Source organism: Cervus canadensis, chromosome 3, assembly GCF_019320065.1.
Source record: "Cervus canadensis isolate Bull #8, Minnesota chromosome 3, ASM1932006v1, whole genome shotgun sequence".
Taxonomy (NCBI): Eukaryota; Metazoa; Chordata; class Mammalia; order Artiodactyla; family Cervidae; genus Cervus; species Cervus canadensis.
Window position 1 is genome coordinate 48,184,658 of NC_057388.1, and position 18,456 is coordinate 48,203,113.

Sequence of the window (18,456 nt, forward strand, 5' to 3'; positions counted from 1 at the left end):
ATCTCTGCAAGTACCCAGAGACTCATCTTCAAATACAGTCTGACATACTAATAAAAAGTAGGCATACAGTATTCCCTAGTGTACAAAAGACCATCAAAATCCTTTGTAATTTGATTTTCTAAAAACCCCTATAGGAATAAAAAATAGTATTAGTGTTTTTGCTTTTCAAGTAAGGAAACTGGGTCTCAGAGGGATCAAGTGACTAACACATAGGCACACAGTCATGAAGTACTGGGCTTGGGGGTTCAAACCCTCTGCTTTCACCCTTTTGTCTTTCTCTACCTTTCCGTGTTGTTTCTGTTGAGAAAGATAAACACACAGTATTTCTGTATTTTAAAAAATTAAAAACAAAAACAGCAGCAGCTGCTGCCCTTGGAAGGTAGTTTACTGATGATTTTTCCCCTTTGTGTGTGTCTTTAATTTCACAAGTCTTCTACAGTGAATATGTATTATTATTTTTAATAAAAGGGAAAACTTTGTTTTAAATGCCAAAAGCATAACTTCTAGTCACCATGAGCATGCCTAAAGCAACTCAGCCTTATTTGGTGGGATTCCCAAAATTTCAACTCAAGGCACTGTTGGGTTAAATTTGGGGAAAGCACTGCTTCTGGTACTATGTCACATGGAGAAAAGAATAAAACAAAGTTCCGACCACAAGAAACTAAATCTGAGTCAGGGAGACAAGTGAAATACAATTGCGAGGAAGCCCTATACTATATGGTATAGTAGAAAAATCACCCAACAGAGCCAGTCAGTTGAGGAGAGAAAGGCTATGTCATAAAAGAACTGGATGTTGGAGAGAAAGGTTTCCCATGACTGAGATAGGGCAAACGCTTTCCAGGATGAAGGGCCTCCAAGTCACAGAAAGATATGAAAGCAGAAAAAACATCAAAAGTGAGGAATGACAAGGGTCCCAGAGGAGTTCATGACTTAGAATTCATATGGCCTGAGGCTGCAAATCTGAGTCTTGGCCAGCTGTGGAGAGCCTCAAATGCCATGCTGAGAGATTCAGATGCCGCTGTGAAGCATCAGGAAAGTACTGAACAAGATGGTACTGAACAGGAAGGGGGCGATGTTAAATTCTCAAGTTTTATTTCTATGCATTGTTAATTTCTCTAGAGTCCACTTTAAAAGAATGATAGATTTCAAAATTCAAATCTTCTGGTTTGAATGAACAACTTTAAAAAATGGACTCACTAGGAAATTTATGAGAAATGTTTACCTCCCTGAATTTTATTTTCAGCCTTATCTATACATATAAAGACTGATACAAATAGTAAGCTTCCTGATGAGTAGTAATTAAAAATTAGCATATGGCAACCGATGTTGCTATTGCTATTATATTTTTAACATAATGTTTATATTGTTATTGGCATTTCTCTTATAGCTCAGGGGGTAAAGAATCTACCTGCAATCTGCCTGCAGTGCAGGGGACACAGGAGACACGGGTTCAGTCCTTGCACTGGGAAGAGCCCCTGGAGAAGGAAATGGCAACCCACTAGAGTAGTCTTGCCTAAAGAAGCCCATGGATTCTGCCAGAGGAGCCTGGCAGGCCACAGTCCATGGCGTCACAAAGAGTGGGGCCCACCTGAGCAGGAGCATGGACAGACTCACACTGTTATTAGCTCGTTAGGGGCGCTCGGCTGTTGACAGCATGTTGGCTGAGGCAGCATGGAGGCTGGGACTCTGGGATTAGAACACTGGTTCTGAAACTTGAGCACAATCTTGGACAGGTTACCTAGCAAGGATTGCTACATAAAATACATATACATATGCACCAGGTTTTAAGCAAGCCTAGAAGATAGGTATCATTATTATCTATATTTTGCATATGAAGAGACTAATTTCAGTTAGGGAATAAGTTCAACTTGTTACCTAATTCCCACCAGAATTGAATTTATTCCCTAGCTGAAATTCAAATTTAACCTAGCCTCCTGTAATTTTTATTTATATATTTTGATAGCCTGTATTTTATATGTGAGAAGTTTGGAGGGTGAAGATCCAGAGCTTTAGTTCTCTGCCCTGCCCAGGCCAGCACCAAGCAAGGTCAGTGCTGTGGAGCCCTGGGCCTGCCCTTGAGCTTAGCCCACTGGGGCGCGGCACAGAACAGATACTTCCCGGTTCTGACCACAGGAAATGCCTCCAAAGTCAACACAAATGGATACTGTACAAGATGTAAGCACAACTTTACAGGCAAGTAAACTGTGGGCCTAACAAAGGCTTCCAAGAATAGATCCTATGATGCCACCTAAGATAAATAATACATAATGGTTCTGAACCAAGAGAACTGGGCGTGATGAAAAAGAAATCACTCTCTAAAAGTAAGGAATGGCAGTAGAAAAGAAAGTGATAAAACTGAACTGAATTAGAGCCAAACTGCTTTAACCTCCTATATATCCTCATCTTCCCTTCCTGTTGAGCATCTTCATGAAGCCCAACTTACACTTAGCACAGATTTATTTTCTGATTGGTTTTCTCCATTCATAAAATTAAATGCATTTTGAAAAATTAGATCAGTTTTCCCTGCCTCATCTCTGTCTTAATGGACCCCAAAATAATATGTTCTTGATACTGTTGATCTTTTATTGTGTATGAATCAAAAACTAACCAGAATTAAATCCCTGAAGCAAAGAATAACTCTTAACAAAATTGTTACGTTCCAGGTAAAGTTCTATTATTCATATAAAATATTTTTTAGACTAGCTTCATTAGTCAGTAAGAACTATTATATATATGGTTAGTCAACTGTAATGTTCTTGAATTCCACAAATATAAATTCCACACCTTATATTTCCTAGCTAAGCCCACCCACAGTCACTGTTTTTAAAGAATGACAGTGCTCAAGAAATCACAATGTCTTATTTAAATTAATAACTGATTGCATAAGCAAATCAACTGCACAGTTTGCTAATAAATATTCCTTGTTTTCCTAGTTCCAGAGCATATATGTTCGAAAGATATGTTGGTCTGGTTTTCACTCTCAGAGATGTGGACCTGTCAAAAGGATTTAATTGTTAATAAATGTACTTGGCTTTCAGCCAGTATCTGAAAATTAAATAATATGATTTTAATGTGTGTTTCCCTCAGGAAAATTGATATAGGACCAGAAATATGGTGGGTTTGTGGCAAACACCCAACTAAAAAGTGACGTGCTAACACTTCTTCAAATGCTCAAGTTAAACTAAATAATTTAGTTGAAACATACAACATATATCAAACTAAAATAAATCCTAAGTAGGCTTTCTAAGGCAAGGTCAGTAGTTAAGTTTGCACAGATTTCACATGGTGTGAGGTGGACTGCCCTTTTCTCTGATAGGGAGAGAATCAGTATGGCACGATACAAGGGTCATAAACTTAGCAAAGTAGGTACTTAGAAAACAGACAACTCTCGTGATCTACAAAGAAGTCTTATAAAGACACCCCGGCATTGCTTGAGTTCTGTCTTCAAAAAGGCTGTTAAGAGACTAAAATTTCACTCTCCTTGGGAGAAGTTTGTCTTTAAAACTGTCAAAATGATTCTTTGTGGACTAATTTAATGTGAAAACACTAAATGCAGACACTTTTGCAGAACCCACCACTGAAACCAGAGTAAATGAACCTCTCAGAACTTCATAAGAAAGGCTGGCAGAGTGATTTCAGGTGTCAACCTGGTGTCTGACAGGCTTGGGGTGCATCCTGCCTCAACCATACTGCCTGTAAGACCTAAGGCAAGGTCCTCAGCATCTAGGTATCTCAATAGCCTCATCTGTAAAATGGGGATGAAAATAGTATATGCCTTTTATGCTTGAGTGGGTTAAATAAAAGTGCTTAAATCAAGTGCTTAGCATGGCTTAACATATTCCAAGAGCCTAATGAATGCTATGCCTCATTATTATGCTCTGACCTTTAGTTGGGACAGATAAATATAAAACAGAATTATTCTATGTTGCACAATGCATGTATTTCCTTCTTCTATACCTTTTTTTTTAAAAAAAACATTCAGACTTCTGTTTCTGCGGTAGAGAAGACTAATATTTATAAATTTCTTAAATTCTAAGAGTAGAACATAACTTCTGTAGACCTGAAGGCTTAAAATGCTGAAAGTCAAAGATTTAAGGACCATCCACAATCTACTAAGTAAAATTTTAGCAATAGTGGAACGATGAGCTTATTGAAGATTTTTCATTGGGAACAGTTATATATTAAGCTAAAATGGTTTCTACAAGGCTAAATGCCAAGAGTAATGCTGTCCTCAGCAGTCATATTTATTCATCTTTTTAAACGTTGTCATGTCAAATGAGGTTTAGTGATGAGATGCCACAGCACAAACCCTGATGGGACTAAACAAATGGTGAGAGGGGGCTGATGAGGAATTGTGCTGACTGCCTGGAGGGTATAAAAAGCTATAAGGGCTGTGAGATTGTCAAAAAAGGAGCCTAAGGAGACAGAAAATGGAACTTTGACAGCAGCCCATGTCAAGAATCAAAGAAGGAAGTGGTAGAAGAAACCCTTTAGAAAAGATTCAAGACAAAATAGGAAACAGGACTTGAATGTGTCATGGGATGTGGCCTACGTTTCTGAAAGAAGTTTTCAGTATCACACATTGAAGACAGAGAGCAAGTCACTGTAATCGATTCTTTATCATGTTCTTTCTATTATAAAAACAATACTCATACAAACAAAAGTAACAAACAGAGAAGTGCAGAAGTGTGTATCATAAAATGAGAACATTTCTTCCCCTCACAATCCTTGTCTCCTTCCAGAACATTTCAAAGTGCAATCAGACGCAAGGCTGTGGATAGAACATATACTTTTTCACTTCTTTCTCCCTCAGACCTCATTAAAATCATAGTAATGGAATAGACATGGCTTAAACCAACAATAAAGAGAATGGTCAAAGAAATGAGAGAACTCAACAAATTTCTGAAAAGTGGAAAGGGAATGAAGAAATTGTAACTGATAAAGCAGGATGGAGAAGCCTCAGTCTGTCAGAATAGATGAGGAGGGGGGATAAAGCAGATGAGGAACATGGAAACCAAGACGCCCTGAGAAAATTTCAGATACAAATGAGCACTGGAGAGAAGCATAGGTCTGAAAATTGGTATTAACTGAAAAATCCACTGGTGGCATAAAGAGCCCCATCTCCTCCCCTTTACTCCTAGGCAGAACTCCTGGAAGTTTAGCATCAAATCTTCTAGGCTTTTTGGAGTTACAGTCCCCCAAACAAACAGTGTCCTACTTAGTCACTAGAAACCAAACCTCTGGTCGACAAGCCCTACCATATAACCAGATTCTTAAATATCTTTTTATGACTTCACTCTTAGATATGAAGAGAATGTCCAAGAATTACCATATACTTGATTAAATTCAGAAGCATAAAAGAAAAAACAAAACAAAAAAGCAGTAAGTCAGGGATGAGAAGAGAAATTTTTAAAAACGAAGAAGATCCAAGAAGGTATGAGCAACAAGAACGAAAGCTTTCAAAAAGTGACAATGAGAGAACAAGAGCGCACTTGGCAGAGAAAGTCGAAGAAATCTCCCAGAAAGTGAAACAAGAAGGAGAGGGAGTCACAACATCACCTCTCTTTCCCACTCGAGTTTGAAACCAGCTGAAAAGTGGACAAGGGAGGTAGATATAAGGAGTAACAGCAGCTGCTGCAGGATGGGGGGAACAAAGGCAGCCCTGGAGGATGCAGCTTTGAAGCTTCGATTCCACTCCAGAGCTGGGCAGACTTACTCACGCTGTCCCAGGCTGCGTACCCAGGCCCTGCAGGGAAGCCCTTGCTGGAGGGCAGGAGCTGATCATAACTCATCTTCTCCACAAGCTGGCAAGCGCCCAAAGAGAAGGAACCCAGACACACAAGCCCTGCTCCTTCCTCTAAACTCACCAGTTGGAAAAGTCTGTTGTCCTCCCCCGGGGAGAAATGAGTAAGGGGAGAGAGAGAGCCAGGAGTGTTACTCTAATGGAATTTCTTCCTCAAGAAGCCAGGAAGAAAGTATTAAAACTATAAAAGAGAAAATATAAGAGACATGGAGGATTGATTCAGAAGGGTCAGCAACTTGACTAATTAGAAGGCCATAAAGAGACTAAAAAATTGTGGCGTGTTGAGGGGGTGGAATATTAAGAGAACATCTCAGCACTGAAGTTTTCAGATTGAAAGGGCCCACTGAGGGCTGAACAGGACCAATTTTTTTAAAACTTCTAAATACATCCTTGTGATATTTCAGAACACCAAGGATAAAAGCAAGTTTCTAGTGCCTTTCATGTAGTGGGTGAGAGAAGTGAAATGAAAACAAAAATCGGTTGGTAGAGAATCAGCTGCACATCAGATTTCCCATCTGTAACACTAGAAGCCAAAACCTTGGAGCAATACCTTCAATTTTGAGGGAAAATTATTCTCAACCCAGAATTTTATCACCAGCCAAACTATTAGTCAAGTGTAAAGACTGAATAAAGACTTCATAATACACAAGATTCAGACAATGCATCCCCCATGCACCTTGAAGGAGTTACTCAAAAGGGGACTGCAGTAAAGAGAAGAATGAACCAAAAGAGAGAGAGAAACATGGCATCTGGCAGTGCTGTGTGTTCCTCTAGGAGGGCATGATCCCAGCTGTGTCCAGGTGAGACTAAGAAGATTCAGGGCCACAGAACCCCCCCAGGAAAGAAGGGGAAGTGATGGAACAGGCGGAATTAGCATGAGAATGGAAGACATTAGGTTACAGTAAGTGCACTTAGTAACAAGTAAAGTACGAAAACACCAAACTTCACTCTAGCAACATTCTTCAGCACAGACGTTGTGCAGTTGGATCAGTGATTATAAAATGCAGTCCTGGCACAGTCCTTGGTTGTGCAGTTAACTAAGGAGATCAAACCAATCATTCCTAAAGGAAATCAACCCTGAATATTCATTGGAAGGGCTGATGCTGAAGCTCCAAAACTTTGGTGAAGAGATGACTCATTGGAAAAGACCCTGATGCTGGGAAAGACTGAAGGCAGGAGGGGAAGCGGGTGGCAGAGGATGAGATGGTTGGATGGCATCATCCACTCAAGGGACATGAGTTTGAGCAAACTCTGGGAGATAGTGACGGACAGGGAAGCCTGGAGAGCTGTAGTCCATGGGGTTGCAAAGAGTCAGACACGACTTAGCCACTGAACAACAACAAATATTTATTGTTTTCAGTTTTTAGATTTGATGTTTAGACATACCACGAGAGACTTAATTATGGTTACAGAATATTAATGCCCTAATCTTCGTCACCACAAAAGGACAGACCATGCTGACGGAGACTGGGAAGTAGAAGGGGAAGAGAATGGAGGGGGCTGCAAATATCCTCATCTCATAAAAGAGAGCACTGGTGACTTTTGGAACTAGAAGAGGTATAAGGATTCTTCTTGAAGTTGGAGAAGTCATCAGAACCAACCTTGATAGAACCATGTAGGGAGTGGGGAGGGAAGGGTAAAATTAGTGAGGTGTGAATCAAGTTTTCACCCTCTCCCATAAGGAGAAGTCTATCAGGGACTATACAACATTGACTGGAAGGAAAATAAAGTGACTGGCAGAGCTGTACACTCAGTTGTGCCAACCGTGCGTGGCACCCCTCTCCAGAGGGCTCCATTCACTGGCATTCAGGTTTGTTTAGCTATTAAGAGAACTTTCTGGTGGATGTCCATAAAATACCTTGAGGATGGGATTCTGTTTCTCACAAAGCTGGAGGAAAACTAGTACAGACCTTGTTCTACAGGCATGTAATGAACCACCACAAGGGCACAATGCATTAAAAATGACGGCTCTGGGGTTGTGCCAAGCAGACTGGGAGGGGAGAGGTGGAGTGGGCACAGCAGAGTTACTGCTTTTTATTCTCTTTTCTGGACTCTAATTTTCTTAAATCATGTGCACATGCTGCTGCGGCTCCCGCTGTTAAGTCGCTCGGTTGTGTCCAACTCTTTGTGAGCCCATTGACTGCGGCCTGCCAGGCTCCTCTGCGCACGGGATTTCCCAGGACAACCCACTGGAGTGGGTTGCCATTTTCTTCTCCAGGGCATCTTCCCCAACCAGGGATTAAACCTGCCTCTCCTGCTTGGCAGGTGGATTCTTTACCACTGAGCCACCTGGGAAACCCCATGTGCACATACTTAACTTTAGAATTCAAAAGTCATATATAAAAACAAACACAGAAAGCCCCAGACTGGCTGGCAGTCCTGGATGTCCCCAGGTCCCCTGCTTCGTTCCCTCATTTCTTCACAGCGCAAATAAAAAGTCTGTTGCAGCTTCACAGCTGCCTGCGTGGGAAGCCCCCAGCCCCTCTTCCCGCGCCTCCGGAGACCCCGGAGGAGCATCCTTGTGGCAGGGCCCGGCGCGGCAGCCTGTCCCAAAGCAACACTAACGCAAAGGGCTGTTGGTGGGAAATTTTCTCTGGAGGTCAGGACATTTTGGAGACATAGGATATGACACAACTTCTAATTCAGTCCTCGGATATCCCAGTTTCTAGAAATGTAATACTGGCTCTGCACGTGAATGTCTCACCTGCTCTGGCCGTGGCGCGCACTCCTCTTCTACTCCGCCACCTTCCCGGGTGTGGACGTGACTCTCGGCCTGGCTGTGTATTAGAGGCACCTGGACCGGAAGTGCCCTCAAGGTGGGCCCCACCCACCCACGCCCACCCACCCAGGTTACGGTGTGTTCCGCTCCAGGAGAGGTCAGCGGCTCTGTGATGGAGGCAGTCTCCAGGTGGATTCTAATGTGTAACCAGGAAGAGAAGCACGGCTGTACTCTGCTCTGCTCTCTCTAGTTGCCAGAGAATAATGCCCAGATTCTTGGTTGGTTTGTTTTCTTTTAACCTGAGGAGTAGTTTGACTGTTTTTCCCTCTTTCGGATTATGCAGCCCCTCAGACAGCATCCAGATTGTAAATGAACATTCTTTCCCTTCCTTCCCTGTGTATGCACACATATGCAAGCCTTTTTAAAGTGCATCATACCACTTACACTGTTCTGCAGTTTACTTTTCACTTGATTCCTTTTATGCCTGTAAGAATGATATTAATTAATCAAAAGCCATATCATATTCTTTGTTAAGCACATACCATTGTCTTGCTGACATCATCTGGGTTTTTCCTGATATTTTGCTATAGCTAATTATGCTGCAGTGAACATCCATATGGGTCTGTATCCTTCAAAGCTTGTGCAAATATTTTGAGAGTATCACCAAAGTCAAAGGATACTGTACATTTAAAATTTTGACAAGTATTGCAAAAATGCTATTTTACATGACATATTGATTTAATCTCTCACCAACAGTTTGTTAAAGCATCTCCTTTCCACGCTCTTACCAACACCAAATATTATCAAATCATTGATTTTTTTATTATTATTTGCTAACCTGCTAAGCAAAAGAAAAAAAAGTGTTACACTATTCAAGTTTGCTTTGTCTGACTCCTAGTGAAGTTGAACATCTTTTTATCTTGTTATTAGTACTTTGTATTTCTCCTATGAATGAACTGTTTCATAGGTTTTTTTTTATGACAATAGTTTGGAAGATGCAATGTAATTCCTATTTCCCTCCTTACCTCTTTTTTGCTCTAATAGGTCTATAACATTATCCATTTAATTCTTGATTTAGTCAAAAGAATAGAGGGAAGCAGAGTATGCACAATTCAAAATTTGAGAAAAACACAATTTACAGGAATATTTAAAATGTGTTTGTAGAAAGAGCACAGATCTGTGGGTGAGACATATCTGATTCACATTTTTTTAATAGTCTGCCTCTGTCTCTCGGGGTGACTCTGGGGATTTGACTTTCCTTACTGAGCCCTGGTTTCCATAACTGTAGAATGGGAATAATAATCTACTTTGCCTAATCATGGTAATTACATAAGACAATGTGTGGAGCCTGGCACACAGTGCTGTGCTTATTATTATAATGTTATTATACCATTTGAATATTGGAGTTCTTCTAAACTAAGAAACATTATTGTGAGTTTCTTACTCTAAATCAGGCCACCTAGGCTTAAATCCCCTGCCCTCTGCCTCTCTGATGGAGTGGGTGTTTCCCTCTTCCAGATTGAAGATTTGAATGTCAAGTCTGAAAACTCAGTATATAGAAAAGGCAGAGGTAGCCCCCAAGTGTGACTGAGCACTGCTTGGACTGCATGTTAGGGATGGGACCTGGAGATGCCAGCAAACCCAGTACCAGAGAAGGTGTTTCACTTTCCCCCTTGGTTAATTGTCAGAGTCTGTGATTAAACCGCAATCAAGAACTGATCATGGTTCCGGTGGAAATACTTTCACTTATAAGTAACAGACCCCGGGACACTAAAAGATGAGGACACCTTAGTATCTTGGATCACAAGAAGTCTGAAAGGAGGGCAGGGCGATGGTGGGTTCATTCAAGCAGTTCAGCAACGCCCTCTGGAAGCTAGTTCTTCCTGCCTTTCCAGGCTGCTGTCTACAGCCTGTTGCTTGTCCTGCATTGGCTGCTTCATGTCCCAAGGAGGCAGCTGCAGAAAACTGCATCCAGAGACAGAGAAAAGGACATTCATCTCTTTTAAAGAGTGAAGGAACCTTTCCTACAAGCCTCCCAAAAGATTATTTGTAACATCATATTGGCCCAAATTGTATCACTACATACTCTATGCAAAAAAAAAAAAAAAAGATCAGTGGCAGAACAGTGCAATTAGTATTAATGATTTGGGTTGTTCTGGGTCAGAAAGAGTCCAAGCCAGTTCTGAAGCACATGGCTACCCAATACCTGAACAGAAGTTAGAAGGAAGAGAGAAGTGGCCACAGCCACTGAACAGTGAGTGACAGTGATGATCGACAGGGTGTACTGCTGCCGCATGTGCCTGTAAGAACTCATAAAGTGTATCTTAAATTAATATGCAAGCCCTTCAGTTAATCATATAAAAATACCAAGTTCTAACTTTGTAGCCTGGAAACTTAGTATTAATATTACAAAGGAGAGTAATATATCCCATTATTTTCAAAGACAGAAGTATTACTTGTGAGTAAATGAGTCAGCTTTTAAAGGAATAAGCTTTGACGAATAAGCGTTCATAGTCAGTTCCCAAACGCTTGGCATAGAGTGAGCTCTGTGTGGCTCCATCAAGATCTTCGAACAGAAAGCTCCTGGACAGGTGACCCAAGTGAGGCAGAGCGGGTAGAGTCAAGATGGTCCTCCTAGCGGTGTTTCTCTGGCAGGGGCCTGCTGTCCAGGTCACCTAATGAGTCTCATACCAAACACCTGCCATATCAAGATAGAGGGCAGAGTTGGGGGCACAAGGGAAGTGTAGTTCCAGAAAAGGAGTCCATTCTGAAACACCCTTTAAAGATGCCCAGAGACCCGTGACCTGGAGGACCACACTCAGGACATTTCTCCTTCCTCCTGTGTGCTTCCCTCCAAAGCTGGCTTATGCTGAACAGGTCAGACTTCAAATGTAACAGGGCACAGTCCTCATGGGGGGCAAAGCGGGAAAGGTGTGGTGCTACGGCCTGAGCCAAGAAGGGGGTGCATAACCATGGAGCTCCCATGCTGTCCCGGCTCCTTCTAGATTGCTTTTGTGGGACTGATCTTCTGCAATGATGAACATTCTGCATGCTTGGTTCTACCATAGCCTTGGATGGAAACTGAGTCTGTGGAAGAGGCAAAGCCTGTGTAGAGTTACCTGGGGTGAGGCCCTGGGGAGGGACAGGCAGCCTGGAACACTGGTTTCTGTGAGGTGGGGTGTGGGGGTGAGCTGGGGTGCTGTGGGGAGCTCTACCGCCGTTTTGTGCTGGAGCCAACCCCCATATCCCCACCCACCCCAACTAAACACCTCAGAGAGTGGGCAGAGTTCCAACCATCAGCTCCAAGTTCTTAGAAACAGGGCTGTCAATGCGTTACCCTAAGAATTTTGTTCCTAGTACCGCCTCAGATAATCTCACCGAGGGGTTTCACTCCCCTTCTGCCTATACCTCCCATCCGCAACACCCCTTGGCTTAGGCACGCAAATGGAGAGGACGGAGGCCCTCAGAAGGCAGGTTTCTCATCCTCTGCTCTGTGCCTGAGCTGAGGACCAAAGGCTCAGACTCGGTGAGGTCTCCAAGGTCGGTCTCTCCCACAGCCTCTCTCACTCAGAAATGAGTGTCACAGTGCTCTGGGGAGCTGATGAGGGAGACCCTACTCATCCCACTTGCCTCTATTTCCTCTCTCCAAAAGAACAGAGCGAGCCCAGCTCTCACTGAGTTATTCAGAGTAACTCACCCAGAGCTGAGTGATAATCCCCCAAATTTAATGTCACCCTCAGGGTCACCGACTGACTTTCCAGTGTACCCTGACTCTGTCCTTACAGCTGTGTAACCTTGGACAAGTGCTTTTACACTCTGCAAGTCTTGCTCCTCAGTCATCTGCAAATGAATCCTGTAACACAGGCTTGTGAAGATCAAGGTCATCGAGACAGAGTGCAGAAGCATCAGCACCATGCCTGGACCATGGCAAACACCTCGTAAAGAGGAATAATCACTATTATCGGCTTATCGAAAGAAAACAGGCTTCACAATTATTTGTTCATTTGAGTGATAGTATACATTTTCAACACAGTAAAACTTATTTATTTAGAAAATACTCTAATTCATTCCCTCATTCTTCAAATTGGCCCCACACCCCAGTAAATTCAAATTAGTGAGGCTTTTTTTTATGCCCATAGGGAAGCAGGTTCACAGTCAGATGCTGCCCCTCCCCACCTGCTGCAGTCCGTGTAGTGTGCCCAGAGCGACCAGCAAGTGACTGCAACATCTCCCAGTTCTGGGTTCCAGGATCCTGGGTCTTCAGTTACTTCCCTTTTCCTTCCCCCACCTCTGCCTTTTAAAAAATATATATATTTTTTATTGCAGTGTAGTTAATTTACAATGTTGTGTTAATTTCTACTGCACAGCAAAGTCATGCAGTTATACACACACACACACACACACACACACACACATATATATACCTTCTTTTTCATATTTTCTACCCTGATGGTTTATGGTCACTTCCTGATTGCTTGGAGGTAAGAAAAGTGGCAGCGTGTGTGTATATTTGAATCTGCCTCCACTGAACTCACCCGTCCTTTCCCACAGGCTGTAAAGAGGTTCTTGAAACAGGAGTGCAAGTGCCATGGCGTGAGCGGTTCCTGTACCCTGAGGACCTGCTGGCTGGCCATGGCTGACTTCAGGAAAACGGGCAATTATCTCTGGAGGAAGTACAATGGGGCCATCCAAGTTGTCATGAACCAGGATGGCACTGGTTTCACTGTGGCTAACAAGAGGTTTAAAAAGCCAACGAAAAATGACCTCGTGTATTTTGAGAATTCTCCAGACTACTGTATCAGGGACCGAGATGCAGGTAAGTTCAAAACACTTTATTCAAAGTATCTAATTCTTCCAAGAATCAGCACTCCTCAAGTTAAGTACAGTACTGTATTTTCCACCTGCTAGTCCTCTAAGTATAGCCTGCTGTCTTCAGGTTCAAAGCTCAGGTTCTTTAGCATTCATATTTTAAGTGCACAGAAAGCTCTCCTAAGCAACTGGAGAAATTCACTGATAATGTGCAGATTCTGGAGAAATGGGAACCCAACAAGAATGTACGTGGCAAAAAGTCAAAATGTGCAGATTAGCAAAAGTCCTCAGCCTAGGCAGAACTCTAATTGGTGGGATCATGTCCACTATGTATAGAAGCCCAGCATCTTCCCTGTGATTTGACGCTCAGGGGAGGACAGCTTTGCAGTGTATCTGCCCCTTTAAGTCCCACCTTTGTGATTATGGAAGAGGGTCCCAACGCTTTACAGTTAGCCTGTTCTGAAATCCTCCGTACTTCACACTCCCTCGCTCTTTCCAAAATGCTCTGAAGTTGCCAAATACTTGAAAGCAGGAATTCATCCCCACTGGCTCAGCTGTCGGAGACCAGTGGATGAGGGCTGCGTAAGAGGCACTAGGTTTATTAAAGCCACACCCTTCCCTCGCTGACGGCACCTTCCCTGTCCTGAACTCATCAGAGGGCAGCTCCACCAGCCTCAGTACAGCGGTTGCCACCTGTGGGCTTCACACATGTGCTTCTCCCCTCGTGCCTCTCCTGGTCAGCCCTGAACTCCGGGCTTAGCACAAAATCCATTAAAGACTTTGATACAGAATAAGAATGACCACTACGTCTCAGTGGAGAGGAGGTGATGGGGAGCCCACAGCCAACTTATCTCAAGCCAACTTCTCAGACTTAGTAGAAAGCAAAGGAATTCATTACCAGGAAAAACATCCTCGAATTCAAATTCTGAATTTGTTTTTCATTCCAAAGTAATTGCAAAGGAAACAGTAAAACAGAGCGGACGTCAGCAGCTCCTCTCACAGGTCTGAGCAGGATTATCAGGGGATGTCACAAAAAGTCCAGAGCCTCTTCTTTGTCCTTGAGTGGTTGAATTGCCTTCATGGTTTGATGAGCTGATTCTTTGCAGCCCCGGAGCACGTTTGGACATGCAGCCCTGGATTAACAACTGCTGAGCGAAAGGGCCAGATGCTGTGCCCGGCTGCATTCCTCACGCGCTTTGCGACCTCTAACAAGTCATCCTACCTGTTAGGCCAAAGTTTCCACCGAATCCCCAAGAAACCTGTGTTTTGGTACAGGAGGGTCCCAGAGGTCTGGGTTCCTTTCTGCCATTGACTAGCTGCTTAACCTCAGACTGCTCAGACAAGCATGGGGCTGATGACATCAGGATCACTTTAGGAACGATGTACTGACTCCTGTGTGCCAGGTACTGCTCTAAGACCATTGCACACATGGTCTTATTTAATCCTTAGAACCGCCCTATGACATCAGTGCACTGGAACTGATTATTGAAGAAAAAAGATAAAAATGATTAAGAAGAGGGTGGCTCCTGGTTGATCAACATCAACCAGGAACCAAATTCGCCACTTATATTTTTGAGATCAGTTAAGCACCCTGGATATCATTGTCCCTATTGTACAGATGAGAAAGTGAGTAACCAGCTCAAGATCTGGCTGGTCTTGGAGGGGATGAATGTCCAGTTGTCTGACCCCATGGCCTGTGCTCCTAACCCAGACATTACAACTTGCTCCTGTCTTTCTCCCAGGTTTGAAGCACCTCACTTCAAACATAAGAGGACCTGCTTCCCCTGGACATCTTTTCTGGTTTTTTTAATTGAAGCAGTTTGCCCAGTGAACTAGTTATGCATGATGACCATTTAATTGCTACATATAGATAGAAAGACCTTACTTTCTTCACAATAGGGAGATTCTGAATTGAATCCCTGCTGCCTCTTCAGGATACTAAGTTATTCTTGTACACTTTGCTTTTTATACTCCCATATATTAGAACACGATTCTGTTTCTTGATCCTAAAATAGCAAACATATTTGCAGTACCCACCACATGTTAGGGCTTGATCCATATTCTCTCATTGAGTAAGGTGGGATATTATTATCCTACTTCATGGGAGGGGAAACTGAGGCTCAGACAGGTTACAGATTTTTCCCAAGGACTCTAATGGGTAAGAGGCAGAGCAGGCACTTGAATCCAAGTCCCTCCATCCTTGTAACTATTTCAGTCTGCCTCCAAATGCACCAGCCACAAGGCCTACTGCTGCAGGTCCAGACTTTCTGAGGGAGGTTATATAATTTATTCACTCTCTTAATTTATTTCCCTTCTATTTTAGGCTTATTTTAGCTTCTCTGACTTAAAAAGATGTGAATTTGGTTCTGGGTTGGTATTGATTTACCAGGAGACACCTTGTTATTTTTTTAAGTAGCCAGTTCCATTGTTTTAGATCAGATTTCCACTAAGATTCCTAGATTATTCATAAATTGAACTATACTTAAGGCCTTTTTATTTTAGCTAAGCCTAGAAAAATGCCAAAGTCATCTATGAAAACTTGCAATATTTCTTTTTAGTTCTGTTGACCATCAGATGACTGTTTTAGTGAAAATATGATTTAGAGTGTTTGATATTATGTGGAGAAATTTTGGGTTGCTGACAGTATTTTTTCATTGTTCATATCTGGACAAAAACACTTACAAATAACACACATATGAGATGCAGATTTTCCCTGAGACAGCCTCCTTTAACCCAAAGGGCTGCTGAGGGCCTTGCCCTGGTCTGTGTAGAGATGAGACTTTCTCCAGACTACTTTTACTAGAGACTTCTGTGGTATGTGCTCTGAAAAGTCGGTCAAAGTGTATAGTTCTGAATCTTCCTGGAGTGGCTCCCAACTTTTGATTGTGCAGGCAGTGAGATATGACAGAGTCTGAGAACTGTGAGAAGGGGGAGATTCCTGAATCTAACTCAGTGGCATTCCTTCTCTGGGCTCTCCGCCTTCATTTGGGTCAGTGCTAACTTCTCTGGTGTACATTTTAAGAAGCACTCACAGTTAACGAGTCAGGACATCACTGAGAGAGTCTCTCCGCGTGATTGCATGACATCAGATCTGCTTTATGGTAAATGGAACATGTTCAACATGAGTTGTTGCTGTTCAGCTGCTAAGTTGTGTCCGACTCTTTGAGACCCATGGACTGCACGAACCAGCTTCCCTGTTCTCAGAAACGGGTTACCATCAGACTTATCCAGGCTCTAAAATAAGTCAGAAGTTTTCAGTAAAATTTAAATCAAATATATTTGTGTGTGTGTATATATATGTGTGTGCATGTGTATGTGTATATATATATATATTCACTTTCTCTATTAAAATTGACACTAACTTTTCCCTTGATTTCATCACAAACTACCCACTCTGCTGTGTTGTGATCATTTTATCTTGCTTTCTTTAAAAAAATATCATGTACATTTAATATTCAACTGATTGGGCAACTTCCCTTTGTCAGCACTTAGAAAAGCAATGGTGGTGAGAAGATTGAATATTGTCAAGTCATAGATATTTGGAATTGGCAGACTTTACTCTTGTTAGTTAGAGGCTTCTTCCTGTTCAAATCCACTCATATCTGACTGAAGTGAGCTGGCTTGTTTTGTCATTTCAATTTCTGAAGTGGATAAAGTCTGTAGGTCTAGTCTACTATTTTCCAAAGTGAGGACTTCTTCAGAGACCTATTGAATCAGAATCTCAGGGATTTTTTTCATGAGATTCTGTATGCTTTTCACACTCAAGCACATCAAAGTTTGAAAAATCCAAAGGGTTTCCCTGGTAGCTAAGATGGTAAAGAATCTGCCTGCAATGAGAGAGACCCAGGTTTGATCCCTGAGTTGGGAAGATCCCCTGGAGAAGGGTATGGTTACCTGCTCTAGGTATTCTGGCCAGGAGAACTGCATGGACAGAGAAGCCTGGCTGGCTACAGTCCATGAAATTACAAAGAGTTGGACACAACTGAGCAACTAACACTGTCACTTCACTTTTCAGGGAATCCACAATTCCCTGATTTTCTATAAGTATCAGGTATGAAGAAATCTTACCTGAGAGATTTTTTGTTGTTAAATATCTGATCTCTTACAAAGGAAAAAGAAATTTTTCTATTTGAAAAGCTCTAAATAAGTGTCACTCAAAAATATCCCTGCCCTGACTTACACAGTATAAGAGGGTGTTCTTTCACATTAAGGCATTTTTTGGGACCCTCTTTTACCGGGAAGAGCACTCTGAAATGATCTCATCCATCAAAACTTTCCTTGGAATTAGCTTGACGGAGATCATCAAGTCAGCCCTTTAGTGAAGTCCTGAAACAATGATATCAGGACTAGTGGATTTTGGTGAGAATTACGGAAGGGTGAGTCAAGACCCTAGAGTATTCCTGGGTGAAGACAGACCCAAACCTCAGTTTGGAAAGGTAATGGGAACTTTGGGTGAACTCCTACTGAGAATCAGGCCTTGGGCTGCAAGCCTTGTGTGCATTTTCTCTAAATCTTCACAGCAGTTACCTCTATTTATAGAGAAGGAAACTGAGCCTCTGAAAAGGTAACTTGTCCAAGATTTTATGGCCTGTAAGTTGTAAACAAAACAAAATAAATAAAATCAAAACAAAATTCTATACCTTTCTTACCTTACTTCCTGAAACTTGAGAGTAGCGACTGGGGGGCTGTGTAATAAAAGGCAGCATGAGGACAGAGAACATAATGGAATGAGGGGCCCGCAAAGCAGGGAGGTGGGAGGTGGGGAAGCTTCAACCTCATTCAGCTCACGTTGCCAAGAAGCCCCATTCAATTACAAGCCCTTTCAGATTTGGAGGGTGTTAACGTCTCCAATTGCTCCTAAGAAATGATAAGCTTGAAAACCTGTAAAGGAAGATTTTCTACGGCAACAATAATGACAAAAGACTTTTTTACCCCCCAGTCTTCCATTGAAGAAGCTGAGTGCTCTGATGTTCAACTATAAATACTTCCTAGAGATTCAGAGAGTAGGTACAGCCGTGTGATGCTGTGCGTGTGACATTTTGCAGGCCGAACTGGAGGCCAGATCCAGGAACTGGGCTTTCGGGGATGGGTGGTTGTGTGGCTATCTCCTCTGGTTATTGCCCCG

At 42.5% G+C, this 18,456-nt stretch overlaps 1 protein-coding gene across 1 annotated transcript in view; it reads left to right on the forward strand.

The window, feature by feature from the left end:
• The window catches only part of WNT2 (Wnt family member 2), a 43,898-nt gene that overhangs the window by 12,202 nt on the left and 13,240 nt on the right, over window positions 1-18,456 (forward strand). Inside the window, exon 4 of the mRNA XM_043463115.1 lies at window positions 13,074-13,338. Within this exon, the coding sequence (XP_043319050.1) occupies window positions 13,074-13,338 (265 nt within the window). The remainder of the gene's footprint in view (window positions 1-13,073; window positions 13,339-18,456) is intronic.